The sequence below is a fragment of the Danaus plexippus genome (genome assembly GCF_018135715.1).
Source record: "Danaus plexippus chromosome 9 unlocalized genomic scaffold, MEX_DaPlex mxdp_26, whole genome shotgun sequence".
Lineage (NCBI taxonomy): Eukaryota > Metazoa > Arthropoda > Insecta > Lepidoptera > Nymphalidae > Danaus > Danaus plexippus.
This window is the reverse complement of record NW_026869848.1, coordinates 892,649-919,620: the sequence shown is the minus strand read 5'-3', so window position 1 is coordinate 919,620 and position 26,972 is coordinate 892,649. Positions and strand designations below refer to the sequence as shown.

The window sequence follows — 26,972 nt, the reverse complement described above, 5'->3', positions numbered from 1 at the left end:
TTGGCTTCCTGAGTGCTCTGAGAGATGTGATACAAAAGCCAGTGTCTGATGGGATCGTCGTCCTAGCGTTTTCGCTGGACGTCGTCTACGCCCTCAATACTTTGCGGTTCGAAACTACCGTCTTCGTACCTCCTTATCTTCGACAACTGTAGGTGGCATACCTGCTGAACAAAGGAGTCCTGTAGGAGTGCACTATTAGAATACAGTATATCGTCGTAGCGTCAGCTGTGAGGCTCCACAGGGTTCCGTGATAGAAATCCTTTTGTGGAATCTCGATTAGGACTGGCTGCTCCAATATCCCCTGACGACAGGAGAAGGTTTCTGTTAAACGTTGGAGCGCCGTCAGCTAAAGGCCGGCTTGTATATTCTGTATTTGTGAGCAAGATGGGTTTTCACTGATCGCCTATATGGTCAACGGCTAAACATAAAACAATACCCTACATTTAACAGAAAAAACAGTGCACGGCCCTACTCACAATGATTTTCAATTAATGCTTTGACGCGCACCAGCAACAGAGGGGACATCGTAACAGCGCAGGAAGATTAGAGCATCATTGTATTTCAGAGTTTTAAAAGACTGGTTACCGAGTTAGAGAGCTACACACCCACAGCCCTGGAAGGTTAGGTGCATTTATCAAGAAGCTTTCATTGGCACTCAGGAATTATATTACTCAGTATTATTCGCTAACCAACATATACTAGCTTACACCCCTTCCGTTATAAATATAGTTCATAAGTCATCTTCGACCTCCCACTGCGGCTCATACTAAAACAACGTTTAAAGTCTTCAAAGTAATTTATTGTCGAGCACCAACTCCATTAAGCTCCGTGTCCGTATGTCTCGTTCCACTTGACGTACTGCCCGAGGTCATCCTGGGACACGCTGGGCCGCACTCTCTGCAGCGCCGATTGGAAATCTTGAACATTGACCGGGCGGACCTTTGATGTTACATAATAAGTTTATTATAACACGTAGTCTGATCAAAGGTTATCGTGTGTTTCGTATACAACACCGGTAACTAATGGATTTCACGAATGATTTTTTGAAGGAGTTTAAATTAAATGATGTCATCGGCGAGTGTCAATTATTATTTACAAAATTTATCTTGTTTCGTTGGATAATCGAAAGCAACGCCATGATCTAACTTACAACAAGTGTGATATACCTGGCTGGCGCTGATAGAGGTGATGTCAGTGAGGGCCCTCACAGGTCCCATGGCGGCCTCCGCACACAGCGACCTCACGTCCGCGCCGGAGTAACCCTCGCACTGCTCCGACACTAGCCGCATGTCGTTGGACGATAGACTGTGACGCTCGCGGGACAACAGATTGTAAATTATTTGATGGCGCGCCTGGGAACACATGTTAACAAGTACTCAATAGTCACCTCCGAGTCCCACACCCAACACTTAGAAAAAGGTTGTCAGTGAAGGGGTGCCAGTGAAGAAAGCGTCACGGAAGATATCTGTTCTCGTTGAGAATAAGAGACTACTTAATCGAATATAGGTCTATATTACGAATATTAGTTTTAAATGCAGTCATACAATTAGTCCTGATAATATAATATATCGTATTAATATCTATATTAGATTTTAATAATTATATTAAAATTACGATTGATTGATATTTTCGATTGAAACATAGTCTCGTATCTCGCAAATAAGACGTGATACAACGTACAACGTATTCTTGCCTTTATCTTATTTTCTTATCATAAAGACTACTGATTTAAATTATTTACGTTGTCTGAGAGTATACGGTATACTTCAAGTGGTTCCGGTGACAGGCTTTATATACCATTATCAATGCTAGCGGCAAGTCATTGTGTTTCTCTATCAGTACTTGGTAAATCCTATCTCCCTGCTCACCTCCAAGCCGGGTAGCGGTATGTATAGTCGTTTGACGAGTCTTCTCCGCGCCGCGTCGTCTAGCTCCTGCGGCCTGTTGGTGGCGCCCACGACCAACAGACGCTCGTCTTCACCTGCAGCAAACGACAGTTATGACATATTAATATACTAAGAAGACCATCATAACCATACTACAACTATACGGTTAATTTTATAACTAATTCCTTTAGTACTCACTTTATACTGTTACCATTAATATAGAAATAGTTTTTAATTACTACTGAGCATTGGTTTAATAATTGCTGCGGCTCAGTCAAAGTATTGTCGATATTTAATTCAGTTAGTAGAATATTATAACTTCGCCCGTAATGAATGTGTTAAGAACTTAGTGGTTACTAATTAAGTGGAAATTACGGCTGGATAAATTAGCACGACCACCCGAGCAGCCCCCTCTCCGAGGTTACTGTATTGTATTGGCTAGAGTGAACAATATACAACCGGTGTTGGTTCCATCGAACTGCACCAGGAACTCTGTCTTGATGCGGCGGGAGGCTTCGTGCTCGGAGTCCCCTCGAGCGCTCAGCAGGGAGTCGATCTCGTCCATAAACACCACCTGATTAATGAAATTAATTATTGAAGCCCCAGAGATAACGCCTCACCCCCCGAGCGGTGAGAGCGGCGTGGCGGCGAGGCTGTCACAAGTAAATCGTTCTCTATGCACAAGATATATCCTGAGATGGTTCCGACAAACGAATTATATTTTTTAAATAGTTCAGTCCCCCCCCCCACCCCCACCCCGTCACTCACAGCACCGCGGGATGTAACCAGCAGTAGGACGACAAGTATGCTATATAGTGCGTTCATTTTATTTGACTGATAATCAGCCGAACTGAGCGTCCTTAAACAAATTATTGAAATAATAATTAGGTGTCAAAACCAACGTGGAGGATGGAAAAATATTTTTTGTTAGAAATTTTGCATATTGGAAGCGTTTGTTTTATAGTTTATATTATATAAAATCTCAATAGGTCTCACGGCTGGCTGATGGCACCTCGCCACAGCGAACAGCGCCCTGACCATCTTCTCCCCGTCCCCGATCCACTTGGAGGTCAGCGAGGAGGCGGAGATACTGAAGAAGGTCGCCTTGCACTGGGACGCTATACATTTACCTGAACAACAACAGACTTATACCACGCTGATACAAAGAGTACAAAAACCAGGTTGTAGACTTAGTGAGAGAAGATCAGTACAGCGGCTATAAATACCGGCTGTCGTGTATGAAATAAAACATTTTTATTATTTGTACGTTTTTCATACAAATTAATAAAATATGTATATATACACACACGGTCATAACAACAAAAAAAAAATATTTGACTCTAAAGCGACTGTACCGACTTTGGTGGAATTTCTATCGTTAGACAGCGGATGTCGTGAGAAGTAACTTCGGCTACTTTTTTAATATAAATAATAAGTCGTAACCTATAAGTGTCTTGCCAGTGCCGGGCGGCCCGAAGAGCAGGATACCGCGCGGCGGTCTCCGCAGGCCCGTGAAGATATCGGGTCTGAGGAGAGGCCACACCACCGCCTCCTGGATCACGGACTTGGCGTGCTCCAGACCGGCTATGTCCTCCCATCCTGGAACATATATGTATATAAATGTGTGTCTGTGTGTGTGTTTCTTTCTTAAGGCTAATACTATTTTCGGATGGTAGTAGTTTTGGAGAAAAACATAAACACATCCAGCGAATGGATGCAGATGTGCGTTTACTGTAAGGAATAACTAAATGTGTGTATGTAAATTCAATTATGAGTTAACTATAGGAACAAAGATTAGTTGAAAGTATATCATCAAGACGTGTTCATTTCTACAATCAGTGTCTACTGCACGTAACAAGCTACTGCTGGTAGTCATCATCAGGTTGACCTTGGACCGGATTAGATTTAATAAATATATGGATGAAACCTTTCTCAAGGCTTTTGATATAATCTCACCGACGGGCGTTCCCTTGTCTATGATCTCGTTTTCTATGAGTTCAATCATTTTCGGATCGATATTCCGAAGCCGATCATCGCCGACAGCCGGTTCCGCGAGCTCCTGTTTTTCTCTGAAATGATGATTTTCAATCATTCTCTGATGTATCGTCATAGGAACGTTATGTCTGTTAAGCCGTACTGTGCTCCGAGCATTGGTGAAATGAATTTCGCCTGAGCCTTCCTCGACGCTCCCAGTGTTCGCCTGGCAGCTGGGTTTGACGACAGCAGAGCTTCCTTGGCGGTCTTAAAAGTTATTTTGGCCACGTTACTCTTGTGAGCTCTCTCTTCATCATCAGCAGCTTCACCTGTAGGAACGGGCTTCGGATCGACGTCCATTTCGGAGGGTCCATTGCAATTTGGTACACTCTTAGACGCATCGATGGGTCTCTTGACCCGAGGGCGAGTGAATGTGGGTTTGAATAAAAGTCTTTCACCACATGATCTGGAATCCTGACTTGACTCCCTGTGCAGTGGCTTGAGGCTGGTGTTATCATTGTAATGCTGGTTATAATCACATTGACAACTTATGCCTATCGAGGTATTGGTAGTATTGGTTTCAATATAAGTACATTTATCACAATTCCGTAATGAGCTCTGGAAGATGCGGAGTGGATCGATGTTGCTGAAAGTTAAATCACCATGATGGCACAAGAAACTGTATAATTAATAAAGAATAATGTCTGGCAATGTCGGTCAGATACTTTAACATGATAAATTCTTCTAGCTGTCAAAGATTTTGTAATAAAAATGTTTAATATCAGTTTTGTTTAGTTTTATTGCACTACTCAATACAGATATTTGCATAAATTTTACCCCTTCTAGTCGAGATATAATATTATTATGTAATTTGGGTGACGTTTCAACTATATTTTATACATCATTCAGGTGTAACTAGATGTTCACAGTGTGAGAATTTTAAATAGTTCAGGCCCAAGCACAGACTACCAATTGCCATACCATGGAAATGAAATACTATGTTTTCAACTAATATCATTACCAGCTGTCTCAAAAATTATATTTTCAGGAACACTACCCAAATCAGAGAACCCAAAAGAGGTTTCTGCTTCATCACTTAACAAAATTTTAATTAATGTTTAATACAATAATATATTATTGTTTCTATTTACAAAAAGCAGAATTCAAACCTCAAATCTGACTTCCATGTATTAGATATATCATTATTCGGGTTTTTAAGAACTTCCTTACTCGCACTTAGAATGTAATTCATAGTACGTTCATCTAAATTATTGGTATTTTTATCCCATACTTCTTTCGATAACAAATTCGAAGTTATGTTGGAAGATCTGTAAAATGATACATAATCCAGAAATCAGTTCTAAAATAACTCAAAAAAATCTACATTTAATTTTTCTTTTAACGCACTTGGAAAGAGATTCTTTATATTCCTGTAACGAAAATTTATCTAACAAAGTTATATTTTCTAAGTTTAAGGTGTTGCAACTCATTCCTTGTGATTGATACATTTTATATAAAAATACTAAAAAATAGAAGTGTAGAAATGAATTACTATATTTGAAATTGCATTTCAAAAACTTGTTTTGATACGGTTGCAAATATGACACTTTAACAGCATTTAGCAAAAAGGCGCGTAACTGGCGTAAAATAAATACTTTTAATGTTTCGTTCACTTTAACAACTTGAATTACTTAAGAAATTATTACAAAGGATTTATTCCGTTCCATTTGAAATATAAACATTAATTGCTCTAGATCTAAAATATGGAATTCAAGTTATTAATGAAAAGGAAATCAGAGAAAAGGAATCAGAGGATCATAATAGAAAGATAAAAAAAATGTTTTCATCAACAGATTCCTTCAAAACGTAAGTCACCAAGTGGTGGTCACCAAGTGATCTTGAATGTAGATAGTTTCTTTATTAATCTTATTTCCAATAACTTATAAAATTGTATTGATTACACTATTATTGCGTCACACAAAGGAACAGCAATAAACACAACTTTAAATTATTCTTTAAGCTACGTTTTTAAATTGAACGCATTTTAAGATATTTTGTATTCTTTCCCGTCAATGCTTTAACTCTAATCGCTCATTCGTCAAGTAATAGCATCGGCTGTCGGCCATCGGCTGTCATTCAAATTATTGTTAAATTGTCAAGTAAAAATGATAAAAAATATTTTTACCTTGTTTTAAGTTAAATTGAATGTTTGAAAGTGCTTTGAAGCATACTCTCTCATTTATACATATTACTAGTTAGTTAGATTTTGTTAACTAATAAACATGGTGAAATTGTAATCAAGATGGGTTCAAAACCTCAAATTTACCATGAAAAGCAAGTTAAAGAGCTGTGTGCTCTGCATGCACTGAACAATTTATTCCAGGTAAGGCCTTACCAAATCAAGGTTTTGTGAATTTTACTAATTATCAGAAATGACCATGAATATTCTACGCGACCGTCGAATGTAAACATCGGTTTGTCTCGGTCATTATTTTTTAATTATCATGTCGTTTGGATCCAAAATTCCGTATTTTTCTACCAATTGAAAAGTAATTTAGAATACTCTAGACAATTTTTAGTAATAATACTTCAGTGTTAATTTTTTTATAGGTATTATTTTGTATTTTCCTCTAGAATTTCAAATATTTTATGTTCTTTGCGATTGTTTCCTTCCTTAGTTTGTTTTTATAATTACATATATTGAATGTTATTAAATATAATAATTATTTCAGACAAGAAACACCTTTTCAAAATCCGAACTAGACACCATATGCAGTCGACTATCTCCTAATGTCTGGATCAATCCTCATCGCTCAATGTTAGGACTCGGAAACTATGACATCAATGTTATTATGGCCGCCCTGCAGAAAAAAGGCTGTGAGGCTGTGTGGTTTGATAAACGGAAGTGAGTTTCTACAATAACAATGGAATTGCTTGTTTAAATTATCTATGATATTAAAAAAAGTTGTCATATCCTTTATAAATAACAGTTGTGTTATATAAAGATGATATTTAAATTGATATTGATGCATTGAATGAGATGTTAATGTGTTCCAGAGATCCTGGCTGTTTAGATCTCTCAAATATATGTGGTTTTATTTTAAATGTGCCATCGGACTACAAGTTAGGATTTGTGATGTTGCCGCTGCGTAGACGGCACTGGATCACGATCCGGCAGATACAGGGGAATTTTTATAACCTGGACTCAAAGTTGGATTCACCACAGTTAATAGGAAGGGTAAGATAATGTTCCGAGGAAATAATAATAGTGCTAAGTTATAATCATTACTAAATGCATCAATTTTTTTATTATCTTTCAGAACACTGACCTGATTACATATCTGAAAGAGCAGCTTGAGTGTAAAGAAAAGGAATTGTTTGTGGTTGTCAGCAAGGAAGTGGAAGAAAAGCAGCTGTGGATGCATCAGTACTCTGTTAATAACTATCAGGAAGTCCAGAACAACAAGGGTAACGGAGCATGCGAGAGTGACCACAGTCCGAGCTTCAACGACTGTGATGTGGAATGCCTTAGAGTTAGTGATGTCAGTAACTGTGCCATCAACGGTGACAATTTCTAAGTGCATTCATGCATAGTAACCTCTTGTGTTCAGTTCTTCTGTCTGATTAAGTATAATTGGAATTTTGGTAGATTTTTCTCATAACGTTTAAATCTTCTGTGATTACATATTTATTGGTACCCTCACTAAGTGTTTGCATTGTGAAACTAAATATGGAGTACTTCCAGTCGCTGCATGATACTCATTATATCTTGAGTGAGGAACTGTACTATATGTATTTATTTGACTGATGCAAGTAAAACTTAGTGAGGGACTTGTGCTCTTGATACCAAGGAGTTTGCATGCTATAAATAAGGTTAACATGAAGATGTTTTCTACGACTTATGTACATACATGTATTATATATTGATAAGACATTTACTATATACAACCTATATATTGATATGTTATATTTTTTTTTTGTTATCCAAACATTTTTATTTAATGGAATTTCACGGCATTGTTTTGCAATAGGTATGTTGAGGTTTTAATTAAGATATTATTAAATTAATTTTTATTTAGTTTTTAGACGGATTTTTGTTTTGTTGTTACCAATCTCTCTCGAGATGAATATCACGGCCTAATACAGAGTTAGCGCTAAGTGACTTAATTAATATATTTCTTATAGAACTTTACTACCATTTTGTATATTGTAATATTTATATGTACTTTTAATATATTTTAATTCATTTAGTGTGTTTGATTGTCATTGTGGAAAGTATACATTTTTAACGAATGTGTGTATGTGTATATATATATATATATATATATATGTTCATTGTGATGACTTGTATTCTGTAAAAATTTAGAAGTCTGTCTGTTGATTGGACTTTTGTATTTTAAACACACTTAGTGAAAACCTAAAACGCCAAATAAAACATGTATCATAATTATAACATAGTTCCATATCCCGTAGCACGGTTCTGAGAATAGCCAAATTCATAGTGATTATATGAAATGCAGATTTCTTAATAAATTCTGATCATATCAAATATAAAATTTTATCTATAGCGACCTGTGTAGTCTGTAGATGTTTTTCATGTAACAGATTATAAATTGATTACAGTGTATACACCGGACGGCCAAAGGTATGGGTAAATAAATTTTAAAGCAATAATATAGTGTTAGTTATGGATGAATAACTTTAGTCACAATACTTAAAGACGCCTTGTTTATGAACGTGCCTGGCTCGGTCGAGGAAGTGTCGGTTTGGTGTGATGGTTTTGACCTTTGTATTTCCATTTCTTAAGTCTATTGTTGTAAATAAATGATATTTTTTCAACAGAATGTGTCATGTATTTCCCGCCTGACAGTATTGTTTGACGTAACAATTTCAAAATGGCCTCTTGTGATGTCTTTATGTAGTTAATATTTTTAAACTTTTCATATGATAGTGTTCTATTTTAGGACATTTTATAATTGGAAATTATTTATTCAGAGGTCAATAAACAGATCTCTGGGAGTATAATGTTTATAAAATTCTAAAAATAAATATTTATTTTATTTTTTTGTACCATCTCTGCCAGTGCTTGCTTATTACCATGACATAGGTTGGCAGTCTAAGAATTCAAGCGAGGAATAAATGAAAAAAAAAATTTAAATGTTCCATATTTGAAATCCATATTTAATGAAGAAGTTTTAGGAAAAAAATAAGCAGCGATTAGAAGTGTTAGTGTTATGGTGGGTGTAACATAATTCATCTGTACTAAATAGGGTACCGATACTTAAAAGAAATTTAATGTGGTGTTCTGACGATAAAGTTCATAATTACACTCCTACGAGCTACTGTATACATCTACAGCCTACTACTATTATATGCAACGCTGACAAAGAGGTATTAAGCAAAGAATAAACATTTCTACGGCGCAAATTACTGTTTAGAACAATATTGTACAAATAATGACCTTCCAATAAAACGGTAGAAAGAATCAATAAAAAGAAATAGGCGTAAGTTTAAAATGAAAACGAATTCAGAACAGTTTTTCAAGTATTTGAATTGAACAGAAATATCAAATCTGAGATAAAGGTAAATGTATAGTTACGAAAACATAATTCATAACATCGACTTGTTTTTAATCTTGCATACTACTTTTAGTTCAGTTTTACGCGGTTGTTTCAGGAAATAAAGTTTAATACTTTTTTAAATATTGGTTATATATAAATAAGAAATTAGAGACATTTATTATAGTAATATTTATTATACTTCAGTCGTAATCAGTCGTGAGGTCTGTAGAAGTGCAATTATTATTTTTCGTCAGCAGCAGTCGGTCGGGGTCCATCCCTAGTGCGGTGACGAGCGCGTACACGATCGCGCGAGTGTTGGCCGCTAGAGACCGGTGACGGCCTAAGATCCACAGACGGTCTGACATAGAACGAGTATATTCTTTAGTTTCATATACATACTAAGCGGAGGTCAAGATAATCTCAATATGTTTTTATGATAAGTATGTATAATAAATTCCACTGATATATTTTTAATAATTTATAATCTTGTTACCTTTTCAATAGTGAAATTTAATACCAACAAGGTATTTTGTTTAGTGATGCATGGCTTTATTTACACTGAATCTGCGGTATATTTTACAAATTTTTACTTATTGAAACTACCATAAGTTTTTTTTGATAAAAAGTATGATATCGATGTTTTGGACAAATACCTATACTTTTTTTAGCTAAATATTGTAAATTTTAGTAGACATAAGTTGCAAGACAAAATTTGAAATGCCTATCATATAATATAATATAACGTACCTGCATGTGCTATACTATAGTTAGTGCAAGACCAAATTATTGCAAATCGTTCGTAGTCAGTAAAAAGTACGTTGTAGAGACCGGCTCCGGGCAGCATGCGACCGATGATGTACGGCATACGATTGTTCAACTTGTAGCGGAAGGAAGACGAGCCGTTATGACTAGGAATACCCAATCCGTAGCTAATGGACGGCGCGTTTGTCCTGTAATATAAAAATCAATGATTAAAAAATTAGAAATTGTCTATTATTGGAAAAAAAACAACATAATATTAATGTATATTAAATAGATTGTGGTTACAAATGCATTTCATCATTTTCAACAAATGCTGTGAGCCGTTTTTAATTCACGAATCTTCTCATATGATAGTCTAGATAGTCGGCGTAGGTTTATGAATGAAAAATCAAAACCGGTGTTTAGTTTGACGATGAGAACTCGCGGTAGGAGATAACACACAGGAAAGTGAAGCAAATTTACGTTTTTCTATCTTTATCAACAACCATAACTATGTTTAAAAGAAACTGTAATTTATTTATTATTTTATTTTTCGTTTTACTCTAATGAGATCTAAGACTTTCGTGAGTTTTATTCATTTAAATGAAACTAATAATATTCGGATATACTACGCGTGCTTTATTTTTGTATCAGACATTCACATCTCGTGTGCCCGTGATCACGGTTGCTGAAAAGTTACTAAAACAGAGTAAAACGACATACTCCCGACCTTTCCTTTACTTTCAGCTGTCGTGATCACGGCCAGACGGGATAAAAGTGTCAGTCTTGTTATTTGTCATCTACCGCGAACGATTTCCTAATATTGTCGCAAACTGCTCTGGATGTTATTTAATTTAAATTTCATAATAATTTCAATATAGAGGATAGCTGGTAATTATCTAACATCTGGGAACAGGGATTCCATCACCAATAATATAAAAATTAATTTAAGACGTAAAATAAATCGCGTAGTATATCCACAAATCATAGTACCATTTAAATGTGTACTCTTAGATACCAACGATAACAGTAATCCATTTACTGCTTAATTCCAAAATAGATATTTAGGTAGAAGTAGGTGGTACCATCTATTGATAGTGTTGACTGTGATGAGTAGAAATCCTCTTTCATTTATTGTTACGTCCAGCTGAATGCAGCTTGCGGATATCTCCATCAAGTGGAAGGAACGCTCCACCTCGTACCAGGTCCCTGTCATCTGAAGAAATTGGACGAGAAAGGTTTTATAGTATTTCCACCACATCATTAGTTATAACATAAGTAAGAATTGATGTAAAGTTTAAACATTTTTGACAGATATGAAAATTAAAGAGATTTATACATTAATAATTGTATGTAACTATTTTCTGAATCAAAGTTCAAAGACCCACTGACGGTTGCACGTGTTTATTTTATGAATATTCTAAGTATCCAAAATTCCCAAATGGCGTGAGTTATTCTGTGTCATACGATTATTAATACTATTAACTTTACCAACTACCGTTTATATTTATGTGTTTCAGACCAATGTTATAATGTACATATTATTTACATAAGTAGAAATAAGTTTAGTTAAAACTAACATTCTTTTAAATACATTTGGAATGAAGAATGTATTTTTTTCTTGTTTCGTTATATCAAACACCGAAATTACAGTTGTTTCAAAATGATGGTACGTGGCTACCGTCACCATTAAATGGAAAATGTAAGAAACGTTCTTTGGGAAATCTTATTCGATATTTTGTTCCTAATTTTGGCTTTCGAACGTCAGTTGTAAATTGATGAACGTACGAAGGAATTATCTGGTAAAATACCATTCTTCCAGCCCTCGAGCGCTCTGGCGAATGGCTATAGGACATGCTTGTTTGAAGTATCTTATTATTATTTACGTTTTCTTTATTTCAACTTATTAGTTGGAGATTTGTTTTTAAAGTATTTTAACAACATTTCTGTATGTTATTCTGTAGTAACTCCCCTGCGGGTAAAAGCCTCCTCTTGATTGAGTCACTCTTCTCTGGATTCCGCTGTTTTGAGCTGTTACTCATTTGATTTCGTCTTTCCATCTATTGCAACATCTACAATTCTTCCTTTACTCGCTGGCTCCCTCCTTTCTAACATTTTTTTTTCTACGAGTAAGTGTAGTTGGTTGATGGTGGAGAATAGTTTTCTGAATCTTGCCTATTGGACGGGTTTTCTTGCTTCTAATGTAGGGCAATTTTTTTAGTTCGAGTTGCAGAAATATTCTTATATGTACTATGTCAAGCACTATGTCAAGTACAAACTTCCTGTATCAGCAATTTCTTGTAGAACCGTTTTGAGACGAAACCTCTCAGCATTCCATGGATTCACCGTGCGGGTGCGGGGTCCTTCGCGCTGTAGGGAGAGGAGCTTCAATAGTGCCTGGGACATGTGACCCAGGTGTAGGTTAAAGGGGCCCCTATCTAGCGCGCGTTAAACGCTCACCTCCATTGTCCAAGTTCCTCTCTCTGCCTAACCAAATTTGAAACGAGCCTGCTAGGGCTGCCTTCGACGCACGTTCCAAGAATGAACTGATGTTAGTTCTTGGCAGGCCTAAGTCTTTTAGCAGGTTGTAGATTTGGCAGTTATACCTCTCGCTCCGACTTCAAGCGCGTACAAATTTACAACGAACGTTTACACTGAGTTCGTCAGTGACCTCGTAATACTAGTTGACCTTGATGGCATGATCTTTTGGGATGATGTCCCAAGGAATCGTGAGCTCTATTAGTACAAAGCGCTTTAAAATTCGCGAATATAAAAATATGTCCGGTTTGAAGGCCGATTCACAAATATCCTCTGGGATTTTATATTGCTTCTCATACGTATCCATCATTATAGTCCAATCTGAAGCCGCTTTAATAAAAGAGTAAGGCTTGACGTTTGATTTTGGAGCCCTAGTGCCTTCTCTCACAAAACCTATTGATCGTTGGTTTGTGGTTATTTCTTTTTGACGACGCGAGTACTGACCGCTATCTAGGAATACCCTACATCCCACCAGCAAATCCTTAGCAGTTCCAAATGCCTTCCTGCAGATGTAGCAAGTTTTTTGGGTATCTTTGCCCCATCTTACTAAATTACTCTGATCCGGGAGAGTCATCTGGAACGCATTGAGATAAAATTTTAGCAGTGCTGGCGACCAATCTTGAATTAAAGTGCGCCATTTAATGCTAATGGAATGCAAAAATCTCCTATGTGTAGCCACTCATTCTACATTTCTAGGCTCATTGCATGGATCTCATATTTAGAATTTTCGTCTTGCCAAATAAAGGCCTTTAATATATTCGTATCTTTGGCCTTCCTACTTGATCCTAACCCTACTCTATTACTTTGTGCCCCTATCATAAACTGCTTGTGGAATTGAAGTCTCGATGGCCTTTTTAGAATCATCCCAAAATTATTTCCATCTTTGAATAATGCTGGCGAAGCAGCCGATAGCGCGAGCCCAAGCCACATCTTCAAAACCTTTACGACACTGGCATCTTGTTTTGACAGAAGGGTCTTACTAAAATTATAGACAAGGAAAGGCCAATTCAAACGTGATACTAGATAATTATCGTAGATCCAAGCTTGGTTGACGTTACTTATCTGTTGGCTATCGACCTTGTTGAGATCGTTCAAAAAGCTGTCTACTATTCCTTCTAAAGATGGAGTACGACCTATATTATCTATCTTACGATCGAAAAATTTAAAAGGAGCATTATAAGGATAAAGGATAAACATCAAGGTTTTATTTCAAGGTTCTTTTGCCCAAAATATTGCCATTTCTTTGCAGTGACGACAAACTTCTTATACAATTAAAACTTAGCTTTCTTTACGTATTTTTTCCTCCGAAACGTGTTGTTAATATATTTTTCTAAAGATTACATAATATATCATAGATGCGTGAAGTAAGGTTTATAATCTTTGCTTACAAAATCTACGTAGTTTTAGTAGCAATTCATTTTTGTAACAGCCTAGATAATTCTTAATTATTTAGTATTTAAAAAAGTATTAATTCCAACTTAAACTTTCAGATTTTTATACTTATTAAGTTTGTCGGTGAATGTTCTGATATACATTACACAAGAGGGAACATTATAATTTCATTTCAAAAAAAAATCTTGAACAATTTTGTAAAGTAATAATGCTGCTTTGAATTAACAGTTTACATTTTCATGAGTAAAAAACTTCAGCTGAAAAATATATTCTATGCTATACTTATTAATTATGTCTAAAATGAATGATGTCACCAAAAAAGTTTTTTTTAATCATGTGCCTATACTTAAGGTCATAAGGTACATTTTCAATCTTTCAGAAAGCGACGAATAAATGTTTGTAAGAAAATGTAAAAACTTAAATTATTACGATTCCTATTTGGTAAAGGCGACTTCATCTTAATTAATTCTTTTTCTTCGCAGTAGGATAACGTCTAGAACACAATCACGGTAGAATATCAACTTATAGTATTAAACGCTTTTAAAATAAGTTGTTTTGAAATAGCTTGTTTAATAAATTAAGTGTTTTTTATTAAATTTTGAAACCTAAAGCAGGTTAATAAATGTTGTGTAATACCTAACGATAAATATTAATTATTATACCTACACAATGTATGTCGTCTGAAAAATACGTGTCTGCCATTTTATGACTAGAATATCGTAAGTGTACCATAAATTTTAATTTGTTCAAATCATAGTTTTTCATCGCTCCTATAACAAAAAGGATTTTATAAATTTCTTACATCAAACAATCAAACTTATATTATTTTCTATCTGTTAAATAAGTCCACCTGTAGACAATGAAGTTGGCCTGGCCATTTATACGTTTTAGTAACAACAATCGTTTTAAATAAATTAATTAGGTACCTAATCGGTTTTTTTCACTTCCAAATTACGGCGATTGTTTAATTAAATCGGATGTTTTGTTAAATAAAATCTATTACATGAACTATAATTGTAATAGACAAGGATATTTTTTTTTACAATTTAATTATTAGATTTAAATTAGAATTCCTCAACGTAAATTACATTGTTATGTAAATAGCATGCAAAAATCTACCACCAGGCTACGACACAGGTTTAAGGTCTGCGGTTATGATAATTGATAAGATAATGCTTAATAAATACTTGAAACGATACAATATAAAAGTTAATATTATTATTATATTATATAAAGACTAGAGAAAAAAAAAGCAATCTATGGTACATACCCGATTGATGTCATAATCTGGGAACTGTGGATAAATCGGGCATTTTCCTAAACCGGTGCTAGTAACAGTTTTAACTGCGGTACACAACAATATAATTTTCAACTTGATTCCCATCACTAGAAAGTCACCCATAGCATTTTAGACGTTCAAGTCTCGCGGTATTGTTTTGTAAACAGTTCTGTTATTGGTAAATTTCAACGGACGGCGGACACTCCCCACACTGACCCATTGAGCTCCGAATTGAATATTCATTTGAATTTATTTCACGATTTACACTCGACGATGCGAACACAACATATTATTACTGGAACAACTGTCCACGGCCTCAATCTAATTATACGGGGTGGCAGCCGGGGGTTCCAGGAAAACTACGAAACGTACTTAGATGTATATTATAATGAAAATTACATATTAAAACTTATAACCTATACCTAAGACTACATGATCGGCCCGATATGAGGATAGCAATGCCATATCAGATATCTCCTGGTTCACACGGCTTGGTGTTCGTTCCACGGAGTTCCTCCGGAGATGTTCCTCTGGTAGCTTTTTCATGTCCTTACTTTTGAATTAATTAAGAAAAGCAAATAACTTGTGTCTAGACTTTTGGTTAACATGTTAACTGTAATGTAATAGAAAAATCTTCGGATTGTAAAAAGTCTGTGAATTGAATAAAAATATTCTTTTTTTAAATCCCTTAAAATTCCTTGTTAAAATTAATGATTTCAATATACCTTGCAATACAGGATCTAGCAACAGACCTACATACATAAAATAAATTATCATATAAACATAGAATACAGACCTCAACTATTCGTAAAAAATATCTAAAAAAAAAAATATTTTTTTCTTTTTAAAAATTAAAAAGGCAAAGGTTTCTTTTGTAAGTCCATGTCGTTATCGTCTCCCCGTCTGTAAAGACCATAAACACGTGTTCACGCAAATTAACATAAACAGCATTGCCACTGACGACGCATAAGTCACCACAAGCGCATACGTCACGAGTGCACTTTGTTACGAGACGAACAAAAAAAAACACGCAATAATAAAAACGATTTATTTACACATTATTATCAATATTTACATTTCACTATTGGACATTATTCACGGTAACCATAAACAATTCCTTTTTCTGCTCTCTTATTACAACCTCTTTGTTACGGGTGTTCGGATGTTATTCACAAATTGTTGGAATGATATATGTTCAGAGCTCGGGCGGGTGTGCCTCCTTTAATGTAGAGCGCGTCATTACCAATAATTCCTTCTATTAATTATGTACAACCTAACGAAGCCGCCATTAGTCTAGTTATATGAAGCAATTTTCCCTTATAATTGTAGTTTTGCTTATATATATATTTTTTATTATTGTAACATATTGAATATATTATTTTATATCATGTGACCGGATGGGTCACCACTTGGTGGTGAGTGCGATGTCGTTACTCTGCACAGCGTGGTAGGTGGTGTGTAGCGCGTGTCTCGCTCGCTCCGGGCCCGCGGCCCCGAGCCAGGCGCTCCAGAGGTGTCTAACCGCGGTCCCGGAGGGCTCCGCGGGCGGGAGAGTCTCCATCAGCTCCTGCAGCCTCCCCACCAGCGCGCGACCGCTCTCGCCCTCGGTTGGTCGCACCTGGGCGCCGCCGTTCAGACAACCTGGGGGGGGGGGGTACACGTTATAATGACAGCGCTAGCTCAGAATCAAAAAGAACTCAAAATACTATTTGTTTTAGGTTCGATTCCTTACAGTTATTTTTGAATTTGAAAAAGTATATACTAATTATATCTTAATAATTACAGCACATTTTTTATTATAACTAATTTTTTGTCACAACTAGTTTTCGGATTTCGGAATTTTACAAAGAGAAAAATGCATGATGTGTTAACATCTGGCGATTAAGCTTCACCGACGTGTATAGCCTATAATAGTTCTGATGTCTAAGTTACATATTGCAAAGTTTCATCAATATCGGTCAAGTAGTGTATATGAGGGGTCCGTGTATAGTTACGAACTCTTTTACGTGTAATGTCAGTAGGATTCTCTGAGCGTGTTCTGTATCGGGCGTACCTGAAGGGCAGGCCATGACCTCCACGTAGTGGTAGGGAGACTTGCCCCTCTTCAGTTTCTGCACCAGGTTCTGTATGTTCCGGAAGCCGTTGGCGATGGCGAACCTCAGGACCTCCCGGCCATCCTTCTCCAAAGTTATTTCCCGGAAGTCGGGATTCCTGCGTCAGACATATTGTTATTACATATAGCTAATATTTCCGCGGGTAGTTTTCTTTGTCTAATGTAAACATTAATTCAACATTTGTTTCGACAGTTCAATAGTTACAAAACAATGACATGATTATACTAGAGCGTCCAAAGTGATTAAAACTACTATAATGGCTGACTGGCCAGAGGTCATTGTTGCGTCAGGGGTCCGCGCCCCGATATATGGTTCCTTTGTGTTATGTTATAACATAGGGTAGTGTAGCACACCGCCGAAACTGTTAGACATGAACATTGTTTAAAATGTACAGGATCATATTTCTTTAAATTTCCTTACATGTTGTTTAAAAACTCATAAATCACTTGCTCAATAGACATCTCACGTTAAACAAAGTCTAGAGTACTAAAACAAACAATTCACGCGGAATCAGATGAGAGTAAGAAAAGAAATAATATTTACCGAAGACTAAGGTAGGATCTTTTGGGACAAGACAAGAAAATACCTGAGGTTCTTATAAACGAGCGGCACGTCCTCCTCCCCGAAGAGCTCCCTGGCCGCGTACATGAACACCTCGTCCGCGAGTCCCCCGGAGCCCGAGGACCCCGCCCCCCGGCCCCCGTGGCGCCTCACACCCGGCGTCATCGCCACATCCCAGCACCAGTCCAGAGAACTGTCCGGGAAGTCTGACAGATCCTTGTCCTGGTTGGTCAGCATTTGCTCCAACTCGACTGTAGATAATTACACCTCATGGTGATAAAGGTAAAGTGCTGGTGAACGGCAGCGTCTTGGCAGCACCAGGAGATGCGTCTACATATAATCATTAACATGGTAGGTCGAATCGTCATTGGATTCAAAAATTAGGTTCTTTTTTACTGAATGGTTCTTGACTGTCTCCCCATCTGATAGAGGGTGGAAATTAAGCCGTGAAAGGTGAGCGTACCATTTCAGCGACCTCCTATTCACTGTGAAGAAACCCACAAAGAAACAGGTGCATGCAAACTGTTCCAATCGTATGCTAATGAGGAAGTAAGAATCTTATCACTTCGACCAGATGCGAGGAAGGTCTGCGACGAAAATATATCGACCCGCGAGTGTCCTGGATGATAAAAGGAGGATGGAGAATTTTAATCTTGTAATCGTGCGCACGCACTTCTAAGTCCATACTATAAAATAACGAAGATCGACTACTTTACGCCTGTGGCCGAGGCTGACTAGATTTCTTTTAATAAATCGTGATCACATAAAAGTTTTCTCCAAGTTTCTCCATGAAATCTGAAGTCAAACTGGACTTTTGGCAACACTCGCTCAAATGTGACAACAGTGTTCCACACACAACCAGCTCTCGCTTTCAAAAGACAGAGAAGCCGATCCGGCGTTAAGTACTTCCGTACTTTTTTGCAACGACGCCAAGTTTGCTAACAACTGCCTTAATCTTGGACTCAATGAACCGTCCAAAATGAAAGTCCCAGCAATCTTCAGTCCCTAGTAAGTGGAGACGGTGGGCGTATGCCGTATACCAACATACATTTTTATAAGTTTTCTAAACAAGTGATTTTTTTTATTATTTTATAAGCAATTTAAAATGAAATATTTATAAAATACAGCTGTGTACTCTGCTGGTGAAGCAGACGTGTAGTTTGAGGAAAAAAAGAAAAAATTTTTTTTGCTTTTTTCTTTGCCGTAGTAGACAGAATAATTAGTGATTGGAAAAAGTATATCTTGACCGCTCTGGCAAGAGACCAGAAAACTACACTGCCAGAAGATTGAGCTGAAACCCCGTAGAATCAAGATAAGCACTTAACATGGTACTTAAAGATTTTCTTATTGAAACTAACATCCGGAGCTTTACGTTGCCAACATTTAGCAGTAAACATACTCAGCCAAATGCCAAGGTACAAAAGAAGTCCATCGCCTGACGTGCCACATCAATAGGTTCTTTGGTCAAACGGCACCCCTGTAGCCTCTTTTAAAACGACCAGCTCAAATTCCACGCTTTTCCTCCAGAGTGGTGAGTCAGTTTATAGGAAAACACCTATGTTGTCGGTGGGCAATGAAATATCATAAAAGGACCAGCGGTGTTAAGGGAGTCGAAATAGTTTCGTCTAACCCGTTCTTATAACCGATGGGCCTCCTCGTTACTGCTGTGTGATCGCTATACACCGGCAGACTATTCAGTCCACACACGTGTCCACCAGAATCCAGAGTATAGTAACATGACGTCATCCAGGAGACGAAGATGCTGATAGTAGATATCATCGCGGATAGACACATAACCGACATGTGAAGTTATACTCAGTAGACCCTGGCTGGGATAGGACCAGGAATTCTCGTCTCCGACAACAAAAGCAATTGCGGCTTAGTCTCTAGTTCGTTGCGGTTGGAATTTTTGGGTTGCGGTGCAAATTATTGGGCCATTATTATTTAGGAGCAATGTTTGTAGCTTAGTTTAATTTTCTTATATATTATATTAAGGAAAAACAACTCACTGGGTGTGATGACACAGTCCACATCATGACAGTTCAATATCTCGTTGTAGAAGTCCTCCCTGGAAGCCTCCAACTTCTTATCATAGCAGGGCATCAGAGTCACGTGGTAGAGGGCAGCCGGCGCGAGCTGTCTCTTGGTAGCGAGGAACTGCTTCACCAGCGACCCCATCACTTGTTGCGAGGATTTGGTGGTGGAGATGTAAGGGAGGATGTAGCTGCCGTGCGCTTTCTCAGCGTAGCACACCCAGCCTGGTTACACAAAATATGTATAAACAAATGGGATTCATAAAAAAAAATACTAGAAAATAATTAACAGTAGTGTATCCGTACAAGTCGACACAGTCCTTCATCTTTATTTCGCATCAGACCCTGGAGTTGTTGAAGAAATGAACATTAAATTAAACAGAGAGTGTATAATTTTCTTCATTGTTATATATAATAAGTATTTTGACTGGTTGTCAACTGAAACACTTAACAACATACTAGTTACTACCTCATAGATAACATATTACACCCTTGGTTGGTGGGCAACTGGTTGAAAAGACTGTTTTATCTATTAACCTGGACAAGCACTGGCTAACATTGGCAGTGTCTTAACATCTGAGTCTGCTTGATCTCTATACCGCTGGACAAACTCCTGCTGGGCTTCCATCAGGGACAGATCTTCAGCCACTGTCATGTCCAGCACCAGGTCTGCGCCCAGACTCCTGAAGTAACCTGGAATGTATCCAACAAAGTTGGTATTCATATAAACAAGCATAATTTTATTTATGGATTCAAATATAGAACTGCTGTCGATGACATAGGATTTGGAATCCAATCCTCTAAATTCCAGGAGATCATAGCAGATACATACATGAAGGTTATATTTCTTAACTAAATGCAAATATTTGGAGCTAACGTGAATGCGACGGTAAAAAAATAATATATCAAATAGTGTATAATAACAGGGTAATGTTAGTACCAGCTAATTTTCTAGTAGCTTCTTCCGGCTCTAGCTTATATCTCACAGCTAGTGAGAGTAGAGGTTGCGGAGAAATTGATATCACAATGAGACTGACATCTTGTGTGACGCCTCGGCTGTCGGTGTATTTTCGCTCAGAGAATACTCTAAAATTTAACACAGTGTATAAAGTTCTACATAAAAAGAAAATATAAACAAACTTAATATTAATTATTTAATTTAAATGAACGTAAATAATATCTATAGTTTGAAAATATATTATAATGACAATACCTAAGTAACTCTTCTTGGCTCTGTTTTGTAATGAGTACACTCTCCGCTGACGTGATACAGCCGCTACAAGCAAGACAATCAGCAAGAGTGATCTCCACTTTCTGAAGCTTTTGTTCCTTTCCAGATGAAAGGTCAAAGTATCCGTCCTCGCCGATTTTTATTTTGGATCCCGTGTGAGTTTTCTTTTTCTCTATTTTCACTGGTTTTATACATTCCTTTAAAACGTAATGTTGCAATAAATTTAAATGAAAAAGAAATATAATACAGCAACATCAACTATGCTTCCTAAGAATATTGAAGGTAAAAAAATGATTGTGCAATGTAATTAAGAAAATATTTATACAATAAAATCTACATTAACTTTTAACTAATATACATAAGTAAAATTTAATAAGCCGGTAAATAAAATTATTGTTACTAGTATGTTTATAATGATAGCGAAACGAATATATTCTCATACAATAGGTTGTACAATAGGTTATATTTACCTGCGATGGGGTAATAAAATCATCAAGGTCGGTCAATTGTAGCGCCCCACTAAACCGCGAAGCCATAATTACTATTTAACTTTCATAAAATGACTTTAATAAACCACTTGTACTATATTTTTTATTAGTACGAAAAGATATGAAAAGAAATCTACTATATAACAACGAACAGCTGACCAGATAGTATAAATTATAAACACTGACAAATTTTGGAAAATCTAACAATGACATTGACATAAGCTAACTTTACGGGAATAGATTCAAAAAACTTGTTGATACGTGAAATAATAATATTATTAATAAAAGAAAGATATATATAATAAATTCTATTATTAGTAGATAAAAAAATAAAATTGTCTCAAGATTAAATAATCAACGTATGAAGATGGTTTATCTCAAATAGTAAGTTTCTTTGCACCTATAAAAATGTGTAAGAATATAGTAGTAGGGTATAATAATTTATTTCGGATTACTAAAAATTCACGCAATTCAAAATAATCTGTACTTTGACCTTGTATACAGTTTATCCCGTCGAGATTTACATAAACTGGCAATTGGTAGTGAGAGATTTAGATGCTGAGAAAAATCAATCGCAACATCCCGCCCACCTCCGGTTTCCAAGGCGACAAGTAAACAGTGAGGCGACGACTCGAAGAGCGATACACGCTGCGTTGCATTCTTATTTTTGCTTTTCTATTTAGTGTTTTTTGGATTTGCAGTGAAGTGATTAAAGAAAATGGGAGAAGAAGTAGCAGCTGCTGGTGCAGCGGTCGAAAAAGTGGTGCACACTTATCCACTTATTAGGGTGATTATTTGTTTTTTTCATATTTAAATCAATTTTAAATGCTTGTTTACTTTTAAAATTTGTTAAAATATATATTTAATGTAACGAGAATATGAATTTACTGTTAATGAGATTGTACGTAATATGGAATTTTGATAAAAAAAAGTAATTGACAAACTACAAAACTACAACCAGCAATAATGAGCCGAATTCTTGTGTTTCTCGTAAATTCTTTAACAGACTTTATTATTTATTTGTTCGTAAAAAAGACTATAATATTTCTATAAACTGCCGTTATTAATTGTAGCAGATTGTGGTTGATATTCTTTAATCTGTAAATCAAGTTATAAACTACGTTCTGCGATTTTTGTTTAAAAAAATCATGAGCATTATATAAGATCTTATAAATTTTCCCATTAAAAATACCTATATGATAACGGTATAAAAATCTTTTATAGATTCGTCGCTTACTTTGTAATTGACATTTAGTCACTACCTGGACATAAAAATTATCAAAGAATCGTTGTATATAAAATGCAGAAGTGCACGGATGTAAAGTTAAGAAAAACATTACATTTTTTAATTAAAAGCAGGCGAAACTTCTAAGCATTCCATGAATTCACCTTGCGGGTGCCGGGTCCATCGCGTTGCATGCAGAGGAGCTTCAACTGCCCAGGACTTGTGACCCAGGTGTAGGTTTAAGGGGGCACTATTTAACGCGCGTTAAACGCTCACCCCCCACCTTCCAAACTCCTCTACCTAACCAAATCTGAAAAGCGCTTACTAGGGCTGCCTTCATAGAACGTTCCAAGAACGAATTAATGTTAGTGCTGGACAGGCCCAAGTCTTTTAGTAGGTTGTGGAGAGCTGTTGTACCTCGCTACCACATGCTTATTGATCTTGATGGCAGGGTCGTGGGGGTGTTGGTTTTCCGAGGAACCAGAAGCTTTATTAACAAAACGCTCTTTAAAATACTTTGCGAATACAGAAATTTGTCTTGGCTGGACGCCGCGCCGATGTACGAATATCCTCTGGGGTTTTTAATCGTTTCTTATACGTATCCATCATTAAAGTCCAATCCGGAGCCGCTTTAAGAATAGAGTAAGGCTTGACTTTTAATTTTATACCTTACTGTGTTCTTTCCCGAAACCTACGGGAGTAAAGACTAACCTAAAGACTAACCGCTTCACTTATGATTTCTAGAACCCTAGTTATTAATGGATAAAGTTGTTAATTTCTTATGAAAAATAATATTTTATTAATTTGTCACATTTCCGTCAATCATTATTCCTAACCGGATCAGATAGCTCCGTTGTAGCGAATCGGCATATAATCATATACCGTGTCCGAGATATCAGATTATTCGTTATGGATAATAAGAACCTCGAAAGTACTGAACTAAAAAAGACGATAGTAAAAAAAAGTGAATACGTTGAAATTAAGCCGAGATCGAACTGTCAAAATTGTTATGTCCTAAAATTTTTTTCGTCATTATCTGTCCCTATTTTTTTTTTATTTGTAGATATATCCTTTGTAACCTCCATTCTGTACAATAGTACACAGTTGAAAGATATTACTATTTTAAGACTTCACCGTCATTGAAAATCTTTTATAGATAATTTCTTGAGTGCACTGTAGTTACACTCCAAAAATTGTTACATAATGTAAAACGGTAATTTTTTGTGTCTCGTGGGGCTTTTAACCTTCTCATTAATAACAAAGATCACAGCAAGCTCCAACTGAATCTCTTCAGAGGTGATGTTTATTATTACAGATGCGTTCAATACTTGGGGTAATTTAGAAAACACTGTTAATGGTCATGTCTTTGCATTGTAATTCTTAGTAGGTTTCGTGTTTGTTAACTTCTTCTTTTGGTCGAATTGTATTGTACTAAAAATGCTCTTGAGTTTAATAGACCGTCTATAAAAAAATTAAAAGCCAAACAAAGCAGTACATAAAAACTTTGTGAACTGTATGTTTATAATAATTAATTACTTTATATAACAGAAAAGTATTATTATTGCTGATTCCGGAGCATTGACATTTGCAAAATAATTCACAAGTTCAGTATGGATGCAGTCATAGCTTAATATAAAAAAAATGGTTGCCGATTATCACGCGTTAGCATAATGTATAAGTAAATATATTTTTTAATATTCATTAAATGAGTTTTTGGTAATTTAAAGAACTTATTATTTTGTTGTAGCACACAGATATGTCAGAGGAGATGAGGGTCGAGGCCATCGAGCTGTCAGTGACGGCATGTGAAAAATTCTCACAAAACAACGAACTAGCCGCTCGAATGGTCAAAGAGTCGATGGACAAGAAGTTTGGGCCGGCGTTCCACGTGGTTGTGGGAGAGAGTTACGGTTTCGAAATAACATACGAATGCACAACAATATGTTATATGTATTTTGGCGGGAATCAAGCTATCTGCATTTGGAAATGCTCCTGAATGATTCTAAAGTTACCGTATATTTGTTAACTGTATACTTTGAGGGTTACTCCGTCCGAAGTTCCCTTCAAATTTCAGAACGCCAGAACTTTAAACATTCAATGTTATAACTTATAAGACTTGGAATTGTTGAAAACATTAAAATACCATCCCAAGATAATATTTAAAGATGCGGAATGCGTTGTGTACTTTTAAGACGAAGCTTACATGTAACATATGTGCCTACACAATGGAATATTAATCTTTATGCGATATAGAAAAAAAAATAAGTTAAAATTTATAAATAACAAATCTAATATGCTTAAAAGTTGATAGTTGAAAGCTTAAACTTTGTCGAATATTTTTATGGTAAAATTTCCAGTTTTTTTTATATCATACACTATTATTTTAAAAGATAAACAGTTTAATTTTATAATGCCAGACATATTTTTAAATGTACCTAAATTTTGAAACTCTGCATCGAGTAATCATTCATTACAATCTACTAATAAACACCCAACATACCGTTAAATAATTGTTGTATAATGATATGTTGTTTATTCGACATGTTTTTTTTTACATAACGCTCACAATACGTAACAACAACACAAGGAATTCGACTGTTACTTCTAATTTTACTTAAACAAACAGTCCTATTCATCTCAATTGGCACCCTGTATCTATGATGTTAAGTGTTCAAAGCTTTATTTTTTTTTAACAATTTCAAAGAAAGGCGAACATTCTTCCACTCGATGTTTCAAAAATACTATTTTTTATTAGTTCCCGAATCACTTTTTCATTTTAAGAAATGTATGTTTAATTTTATTTGTTATCGATTTTTGTATTTACGTATCTGTCATAGTTGAACAAAATCAAACATTTCGTTTAAATCTCGATAGATTCTTATTATTCTATAGTAGTCCATTTTTATAGATGTTCTGTTGAATGAGTAATTTTTTTTTAAGTTTGCAGGTTGCCAGTTATTTAAAAACATTATACAGAAACATTTTAAGCAAATATTTGATGTGACAATGCCAAATATTGTTTTCTAATACCACAAACGATTGTAGATTCTGGCACTTTTACAGTTACTGATATTATTGATATTAGTTTTATTAAAATAGTATTTTAGTATAGTAGTAGAGTTCTTAATATATTTTTGTTATGGTTTGTATTATCATTTATATAATTGTAGGTACGTAGCAAGGCCACCACTATAACTAACAAGTAGAAGATCACTTGTAGTTACTAAACTATTGCCAAATACTTATTTGACTTTTAAAGTAGTTCATTCTTGTATTGTTTTTGGAGTAGTCTAATTCATTGTAATGTTAATGCCGCATGCTTATTTGGTCTTCAAGAAACTAGTTTTCTCATTTTTTCAAACACCTTTAAAAAAGTTTTTAGATTTTTCGTATTGTATTAGTCGACCAAATAAAATAATATAAAAAAATATTTTATTTAACTTGAAACAGAATTATGGTTTTTTTTTTATTGACATAACTTGCCTTGGATTCAGGGAAAATATTTTTCATAAAAGCCGATTTATTGTTTTTGTAAATCATACTTATTGTAAACCATTTACATACAATGTAAATCATTTTGAGAGATTTTAAGGTTTATTTAAACTTTTAGTATCTGTGTGGTAGGTATTATGTTTAAATCATATTTGGATTATATACTCCCCTGTATTTTATTGGTATTGGTAATATTTTCTCATAAAATTTAAGTATTGCTTAATAGCAATCGTTAATACGATTATTTTCGGTTAGTAGTCGAGTTTGTTGTATCTAAGACCTTTAATGACTACGAAAATATATATTTGTTCAATGCTCAAAACGCTACACGTAGCTGGAACAAGTAGGTTCATTTAAATGGTAAAGTCTTATTTAGTTTTAACAATGATACAGATTATAATTCGCGTGTTAGTGATTGTAGTTTTTTTTTAATAATTTATATTTTTTTATGCGATTA

The 26,972-nt window shown here is 35.6% G+C and overlaps 5 protein-coding genes across 6 annotated transcripts; 2 read left to right on the top strand and 3 right to left on the bottom strand.

Moving 5' to 3' along the window:
- Positions 1 to 777: 777 nt before the first annotated feature.
- On the bottom strand, positions 778 to 5,484 carry LOC116767468 (fidgetin-like protein 1). 2 transcript variants are annotated; one of them, XM_032657795.2, is made up of 10 exons: positions 5,268 to 5,484; positions 5,030 to 5,188; positions 4,024 to 4,506; positions 3,843 to 3,955; positions 3,330 to 3,485; positions 2,883 to 3,016; positions 2,346 to 2,460; positions 1,869 to 1,981; positions 1,167 to 1,352; positions 778 to 939 (listed from the first exon to the last, which is right to left on the bottom strand). In XM_032657795.2, exons 1-10 carry the CDS (start codon positions 5,366 to 5,368, stop codon positions 820 to 822), a joined length of 1,680 nt encoding a protein of 559 aa, XP_032513686.2. In that variant the 5' UTR covers positions 5,369 to 5,484; the 3' UTR covers positions 778 to 819. The 2 variants fall into 2 exon arrangements, with proteins under 2 accessions (XP_032513686.2, XP_061383447.1); XM_061527463.1 differs by lacking the exon at positions 4,024 to 4,506.
- Positions 5,485 to 5,966: 482 nt separating this feature from the next.
- LOC116767469 (josephin-1) lies at positions 5,967 to 8,704 on the top strand. The gene is made up of 4 exons (XM_032657796.2): positions 5,967 to 6,243; positions 6,593 to 6,765; positions 6,918 to 7,098; positions 7,181 to 8,704. Exons 1-4 carry the CDS (start codon positions 6,163 to 6,165, stop codon positions 7,436 to 7,438), a joined length of 693 nt encoding a protein of 230 aa, XP_032513687.1. The 5' UTR covers positions 5,967 to 6,162; the 3' UTR covers positions 7,439 to 8,704.
- Positions 8,705 to 9,595: 891 nt separating this feature from the next.
- LOC116767786 (apolipoprotein D-like) lies at positions 9,596 to 15,616 on the bottom strand. Its single transcript, XM_032658267.2, has 4 exons — positions 15,363 to 15,616; positions 11,248 to 11,378; positions 10,169 to 10,371; positions 9,596 to 9,779 (listed from the first exon to the last, which is right to left on the bottom strand). The coding sequence occupies exons 1-4, from the start codon at positions 15,492 to 15,494 to the stop codon at positions 9,622 to 9,624; spliced, it is 624 nt and encodes a 207-aa protein (XP_032514158.2). The 5' UTR covers positions 15,495 to 15,616; the 3' UTR covers positions 9,596 to 9,621.
- A 789-nt stretch (positions 15,617 to 16,405) lies between these two features.
- On the bottom strand, positions 16,406 to 21,992 carry LOC116767610 (probable cytosolic Fe-S cluster assembly factor GI11683). The gene is made up of 8 exons (XM_032658014.2): positions 21,781 to 21,992; positions 21,293 to 21,507; positions 21,020 to 21,165; positions 20,617 to 20,772; positions 20,056 to 20,304; positions 18,072 to 18,297; positions 17,425 to 17,582; positions 16,406 to 17,012 (listed from the first exon to the last, which is right to left on the bottom strand). The coding sequence occupies exons 1-8, from the start codon at positions 21,844 to 21,846 to the stop codon at positions 16,774 to 16,776; spliced, it is 1,455 nt and encodes a 484-aa protein (XP_032513905.2). The 5' UTR covers positions 21,847 to 21,992; the 3' UTR covers positions 16,406 to 16,773.
- A 203-nt stretch (positions 21,993 to 22,195) lies between these two features.
- Positions 22,196 to 25,769, top strand: LOC116767737 (dynein axonemal light chain 4). Its single transcript, XM_032658196.2, has 2 exons — positions 22,196 to 22,585; positions 24,771 to 25,769. The coding sequence occupies exons 1-2, from the start codon at positions 22,517 to 22,519 to the stop codon at positions 25,017 to 25,019; spliced, it is 318 nt and encodes a 105-aa protein (XP_032514087.1). The 5' UTR covers positions 22,196 to 22,516; the 3' UTR covers positions 25,020 to 25,769.
- Positions 25,770 to 26,972: the final 1,203 nt, after the last annotated feature.

Bases quoted from the DNA above. Each gene is read 5' to 3' on its own strand.
- LOC116767468 (XM_032657795.2), bottom strand. From the start codon at position 5,368: ATGTATCAATCACAAGGAATGAGTTGCAACACCTTAAACTTAGAAAAT. The intron at 1,353-1,868 runs GTGAGCAGGGAG...ATGTGTTCCCAG, and splicing joins TACCGCTACCCGGCTTGGAG to GCGCGCCATCAAATAATTTA. The intron at 940-1,166 runs GTATATCACACT...GTAACATCAAAG, and splicing joins CCTCTATCAGCGCCAGCCAG to GTCCGCCCGGTCAATGTTCA.
- LOC116767469 (XM_032657796.2), top strand. From the start codon at position 6,163: ATGGGTTCAAAACCTCAAATTTACCATGAAAAGCAAGTTAAAGAGCTG. The intron at 6,244-6,592 runs GTAAGGCCTTAC...TAATTATTTCAG, and splicing joins CACTGAACAATTTATTCCAG to ACAAGAAACACCTTTTCAAA. The intron at 7,099-7,180 runs GTAAGATAATGT...ATTATCTTTCAG, and splicing joins CACCACAGTTAATAGGAAGG to AACACTGACCTGATTACATA.
- LOC116767786 (XM_032658267.2), bottom strand. From the start codon at position 15,494: ATGGGTGACTTTCTAGTGATGGGAATCAAGTTGAAAATTATATTGTTG. The intron at 10,372-11,247 runs GTACCACCTACT...TTTATATTACAG, and splicing joins GTCAACACTATCAATAGATG to GACAAACGCGCCGTCCATTA. The intron at 9,780-10,168 runs GTACGTTATATT...GTTCTATGTCAG, and splicing joins CTATAGTATAGCACATGCAG to ACCGTCTGTGGATCTTAGGC.
- LOC116767610 (XM_032658014.2), bottom strand. From the start codon at position 21,846: ATGGCTTCGCGGTTTAGTGGGGCGCTACAATTGACCGACCTTGATGAT. The intron at 18,298-20,055 runs GTGAGTTGTTTT...AATTATCTACAG, and splicing joins GGACTGTGTCATCACACCCA to TCGAGTTGGAGCAAATGCTG. The intron at 17,583-18,071 runs GTATTTTCTTGT...TGTCTGACGCAG, and splicing joins CTCGTTTATAAGAACCTCAG to GAATCCCGACTTCCGGGAAA.
- LOC116767737 (XM_032658196.2), top strand. From the start codon at position 22,517: ATGGGAGAAGAAGTAGCAGCTGCTGGTGCAGCGGTCGAAAAAGTGGTG. The intron at 22,586-24,770 runs GTGATTATTTGT...ATTTTGTTGTAG, and splicing joins ACACTTATCCACTTATTAGG to CACACAGATATGTCAGAGGA.